The sequence below is a fragment of the Aythya ferina genome (genome assembly GCF_964211825.1).
Source record: "Aythya ferina genome assembly, chromosome: 2".
Lineage (NCBI taxonomy): Eukaryota > Metazoa > Chordata > Aves > Anseriformes > Anatidae > Aythya > Aythya ferina.
Window position 1 is genome coordinate 108,354,771 of NC_140297.1, and position 6,123 is coordinate 108,360,893.

General features: G+C 45.7%; 1 protein-coding gene across 1 annotated transcript; it reads right to left on the bottom strand.

Moving 5' to 3' along the window:
- Window positions 1–307: 307 nt before the first annotated feature.
- LRRC30 (leucine rich repeat containing 30) lies at window positions 308–2,664 on the bottom strand (the record flags this gene model as incomplete). Its single annotated transcript, XM_084510865.1, is given in 2 exon segments — window positions 308–2,578; window positions 2,581–2,664. Coding segments are annotated over 2 exon segments (1,035 nt in total). The 3' UTR covers window positions 308–1,627.
- Window positions 2,665–6,123: the final 3,459 nt, after the last annotated feature.

Consider the following 6,123-nt stretch of genomic DNA (forward strand, 5'->3'; position numbering starts at 1 on the left):
AAAACGATACACAAAACAATGCAACATAACAAAATATCAGTGAGCAGCCCCAGAGAGGAAGAGTCTGTTAGCACAGATTCTTCGTGGCTGCGTTCAGCACTGCACTGATAACGTTAGCATGCCCAAAGGTGCTGCATTTACTTGCATGTGTCTATGAATTACATAATTGTCTGCTCTTATCAGACTACTTCTACCACTGCTGACGGAAGAGTTTTTCCCTCAGACAGCGGCTGTCCATTAGCCTCACTAGAAGCAGGATCAATCTTCCACAGTCTTCCATAATTCTGAGCCAATTACATTTCAGAAAGTAAACATTGATTCCTGAGACATACAATAGGAAGTACTTTAAAAGTGGCTTTGAATATTCTTAATTAGTTCAAGAATTACAGGCTCATTCCTCTTTTATGCTGCCATTAGAAGCATTTATCTCAACTGATTTCAACAGAGTTGAATCAACAGAGTTGTGAGAAAAAAAAATCAAGTTGCATAAATTGTTAACAGCTCTTTCATACTGCGTCTTTATTACTAGATAAAACTTTGATGAAGGACATACACAGAAGATCAATATGAGAAATCACATACGAACTGACTTCTATGCTACTGGCTGCTACTGAAAATCACAGAAATAAGTATTTGTTTTTGAAGCTCTTACTTAAGCTGATGACTGGTTTGCTGCTGCTTTTCTTGAAAGAAATGTTTCACCTTTAGGAGACCTACGGCCTCCTGAGTCAAATTACTCTGTGACTCCAAATGCAGGGAAGCACAAAAAGGAAAGCAGTGCAGTTCATCCAGCAATGAGCAACTTCATCTGGCAGCCTTTGTTTGAGGGAATAAGGACCCACTTTCACTTCTGGTGTAGATGCTGCTTCTTGATGGTCCTGATGCACTTCTACTGGCACCCCAGTAGGCTCTGTACAAAAGGCTGTGTGTTTCAGGCAAGGGACTACGTTCTCTGGGAAAGGCTGGGGTCTTCTTCCAGAGAACTGGGGAATTGCCACACTGCCAGCCATCTTCACCTGTAATTTATAGTGGCCAGCTCACAGCTGCAGGGTAAACAACAAATAATATTAAACTGGCAGGTAATACACTGTCCGTGGGCTAATATAGCTCAGGATATACTCACTGCTGAAAGTGAATTAAACATTTTCCTTGAGATTCACTTAGATAAGCAGTGTTTGTTTATGTAGTGGCATCTGCACATGAAGAACTGAGCAGGAGTTAAAGTGCAACTGTAATCACGTATAGTAAATCCAATTTATATTAATATTCCTCCAACATGATAGCTAGCAAATATACGTTTCTGAACTCCTAGAAGTCTGCCTTAATTTGTTCCTGTCAAATGAAGAGCAAACATTTTATCGTGTTTCTTTCTTTTTTTAATTTTGTCCCCCCCCCCCGAAAACAAACACTCCAACATTGAAGGTTACAGGGGTGGGTAGTTTTAGAAAATCTTACTCTTCACACATTTAAACAGACCATCATACTTTACTTGCTTTCTTCCAACCATTACTAAAGCCATCCATAGTCTTGGAAATCCAAGTATTAGGAAGTGGAAGTGACTGCTGAGGAAAGTGCTCTGGCGTGACTGAGTTGTGATGACAGGCTTAATCCCAAGCTCAGCAGAAAGTCAGTGGTGCTCCTTTTTCTCCCTGAGGTAGTTGAAGAGGACATCCAGTCCCCCCTCCACGAGCTCAGGCAGGGGTCGGGACAGAGGGTTGTGGGAGATGTGGAGGCCTTTGTCCATTGGGTTCCACGCAATGCGGGGCAGCCTGCGCAGCAGGTAGAGGTCATCTGGAAGAGTCTGTATGGAGTTGTAATCTACATTTAGTAGCTCCAGAGCCACGATGAAGCAGAGAGACCGCGGCAGAGTGCGTATGTTATTATTCTCTACTATAAAAATTTGCAAATTGGCTAGATACTGAACACTCTCTGCAATGCTTTCAAGTCTGTTGGACCCCAGGTGCAAGAAGTCTAAGCTCCTCAGTGCAAAAATGCAGAGGGGAATCTGCACGAAGCGATTGTTACTGAGGTTCAGTTTCTTTAAATTTGTCAGGTCGGTGAAGCTTGAAGGTAGTTGTGAGATGCAGTTGTGTGAGAGGCTCAAAACTTCCAGCTTTCTGCACAAGCTGAGCTCTGCTGGCACTTCTGTCAGGCAGTTCATATTAACAAACAAGACCTTCAGGTTCCTCAGCAGCCCGATCTCCTTCGGCAGACACTTGATGCAGTTGCCACCCAAGTTCAGCACTACGAGCCGGTCCAGTTTTCCCAGTGAAGGAGGAATTACCACCAGCTGGTTGCGTGAGAGGTTCAGTTTCTGCACCTCAGGCAGTCCCCACAAGAAGTCAGGAGCACTGGTCATCCCTTTCATTATAAGGCTCAAGCTGACATAACGCAATCCCCGTTTCAGCAATGACTTGGGGTCTTTCCCTGAGAGAAGAGCATCTTCCCATGCAGGCAACTTTGGACCTTTCCTCAGAAAAAACATTCTTCTTCGCCTCTCGCTTTTTGAGTGTTCGGTTCCCATAACACCTTGGATTGCTCCTGATAAATCAAGTGAGGTTTTCTTCCCGTGCAAGTACTACACCAACATGCAAATGCCACCAGAGGTTGACAGCTTGCAGGAAAGTCAAAGCAAGGAGATAAGGAGGAGCCTGTGAAGTGCATCTCAGTCCACCAGGGTAGTTTCCATAGCTGCTGAGGGAAAGTTTCACTTTTGGGTGCTTATGTTGTTCTTGGTGCACAGTCTGTAATGAAATACTTGCTCCAGACTTGTGAGCAAACCTGTTCAATTCAAACTGAATGCCACAAGGCAGCTGTCACTGTCATTTGGCCTGGGCTTTATTGGACAGATATGTATCTTCACTCCAAAAAGGTCACAAGGATGCTGTATATAACTTCCCCATGTCAGCTTTCTTGGCTATCTGGTACATACCATGGCTGCAGGACAATTAACAAGAGTGACTTCAAAAAAATAAACAAGTAAGCTATAGGAGAAAACAAGCAAACAAACAAGACATCAATTCAATTCAGATTAAAGGCCATTTTCAAATTCATTTTAATTTTGATGCTCCTCATTTCACTGAAATAATTATCAATCCACCAGAAAACTTTGTATGATGCAAAAACGCTGGTAAAGAATCTTCCTGCAAGTCCCACCCCCCCTACTCCCACCCCCCCCTTTTTATTTTTTCCTCTTTAGTTAAAAAAAAAAATAAAAAGTTAATTATTGTAAAAAATATTTAAGCTTTTATATTACCTTTGAAGTGGGGACAGGCCTCTTTCTTTGCAGAAAGGGCATCACCTTCACTACAACAGTGACATTTTCCAGTGGTATCTGCGCCCACTTGGATGATTGCTCACTACCCACGTTGCCGAGTGTGAGCAGTCACATTGCACAGTTCTGCCCAAATTACTCTGTCCTAAATGTCCTGTGCTACTTCAGATCTATCAGTGAGATTTTGGGTCTCTGTTTCTTCTGTGCTGCAGAAAATGCAGCCACTTGATGTCCCCTTTTTTTCACAATGAACTTTCCTGTCTTTCTGGGGTACAGGGGGCCTAGCAGTCAAATAGCTCAAACTATACATGAAATTTAACTCCAGAATAGGAAGACTGATGGGAGAGGAAGGAAGCAGCAAGGTATAATAATAATACCCGACAACAGCTGAAGCCAGTGATGCTGATGAGAGGAAATTCTATTGCTACAGAAATATGCAGTGAGTTTAAACTCAAAAGGATATCCAAAGACTTCAGGCATTATTTAAACAGAAATGTTTAAATGAAAATTGCAGTAAATAGGACATGCCTTCCGATAGTTTTCTTCTCTGGTGGACCCAACATGGCTTCACTAAGGGCAGATCATGCCTGACAAAACTGGTGGCATCTATAATGGTGTTACAGCATTGGTGGATAGGGGAAAAGAAACTGACATCATCTACCTGGACTTGTGCATTTGACATTGTCCCCCACGATAGCCTTGTATCTAAATTGGAGAGACATGGATCTGATGGAAGGACAACAAAGTGGTTAAGAAATTGGCTGGATGGTCTCACTGAAAGAGTTGTGATCAATGGATCAATGTCCAAGTGGAGATGAGTGGTGTTCCCCAAGGGTCACTGTTGGGACCACCACTGTTTAACATCTTTGTCAGTGACATGGACAACGGGATTGAATGTACCTTCAGCAGTTTTGCTGATGACACCAAGTTGCATGGTGTGGTCAACACACTGGAGGGAAGGGATGCCATCCATGGGGAGCTGGACAGGCTTGAGAGGTGGGCCTGTGTGAGCCTCATGAGGTTCAACAAGGCCAAGTGCAAGGTCCTGCATGTGGGCCAAGGCAATTCAATTCCCAGCACAAATATAAGTTGGGTGGAGAATGGATTAGGAGCAGCCCTGAGGAGGACCTGGAGGTGTTGGCAGATGAGAAGCTCAACATGAGCCAAACATTTCCTGGGCTGCATCAAAAGCAGCATGGCCAGCAGGTTGAGAGGGCTGATTCTCCCTCTCTACTCTGCTCTACTCTACCCCACCTGGAGCACTGTGTTCAGCTCTGGGGCCCCCAGCACAAGAAGGACATGGGCCTAGTAGAGCAAGTCAAGAGTAGGGCCATGAGGATGATCAAGGGACTGGAGCACCTCTCCTACAAAGACAGGCTGAAGGAGTTGGGGTTGTTCAGCCTGGGGAAGAGAAGGCTCCAGGGAGACCTTATACATATAGTAGCCTTCTAGTACCTAAAGGGGGTCTACAGGAAAACAGGGAGGGACCCTGTCAGGGAATGTAGTGATAGGACAAGGGTTAATGGCTTTAAAGTAAAAGACGGTAGGTTTAGATTAGATATAAGGAAGAAATTCTTTACTATGAAGGTGGTGAGGCACTGGAATAGGTTGCCCAGAGAAGCTGTGGATGCCCCATCCCTGAAGGTGTTCAAGGCCAGGCTGGATGGGGCTTTGGGCAACCTGGTCTGGTGGGAGGTGTCCCTGCCTGTGGCAGGGGGGCTGGAATCAGGTGATCTTTAAGGTCCCTTCCAACCCAAACCACTCTGTGATTCTATGATTCTATGCCTCATGATGAAGAAGACATTGCCTCTTCCTGTAAGATCTGGTAATGGATGCATTCCCCACCACCTCATCTCAGAGATCCTCGCCTTAAAATCACATAACAGTTCCAACACTGTAGGACTCTGAAAAGAGCTGCCACTGTGAGTTACGGCATTCTGGCAACTTCTTTGGAGTCAGTACCCAGAGGCCCTTCTTACTGCCAAGCACCTCTCAGTCCCTGCTCAGTTTTGGGCCCCCCTTAGCACTGCGCCTGACTGGGAGGAGAGGGGAGAGCAGAAGCATCCATCCATGTGTCTGGAGAACAGGGTCCTGCAACAGGAGAGCAGCCAGGGCCGTGGTGAGAAGCATGAGCTGGTGGTGAGATGAGCCAGCCTCACACTTAAAGCATGCAAATTTAGAACAGCCTAAAAACTGCCGATCCTTTCAGAGGTGGGAGGTGAAATATTACATTCCCTGGATGAGCCTGCAAAGGACAGAGGCCAGTTGCCATTTGGTCAGGGCAGGCTGGCAGCCTGACTGACAGCCACAGATCCCTCCCTCACAAGTTCCCTCTGCCAATTTGTCAGTTTACAAACAAACACTATATTACATCCCATCACAGCCACAACTCTGACTCAGTGCTCGTGTTAATCATTGTCCAGTTCACATTACTGCCTGAAGTAGCGGGGGTGGCCCTGCCATCAGGGACAGAGAGGAAGCCCAGCCGCAAGCCACACTCAGGCCTTGCACAATGCGGTGGGCAGCTATGGCTAAAACATGGCCCTGCAGCCCAAGTGAGGGGACATGCAAAGACAAGAGTCCCTCACAAACCCTGGCTCAGGGCTTTCTGCCTGACTGCTGTTAGGAACGTGCTAATTTTCAGATCTGAGCCAGCGATTCCTTTCTGTTGTGGCAAAGGCAAAAGGAAGAAAAGAAGGCCCATAAAAGGGGGGATTGCACGAAGTTACACATTTCCCTTCTTGTGATCATAGGGCTGGAAGGAACAACCTGTTGCTCTCTTGCACAGCCTCCCAGTAGCCACAGTCCCCCTCATGTCTGGCCAGATATTTTTGGATGAGAGCATCGTC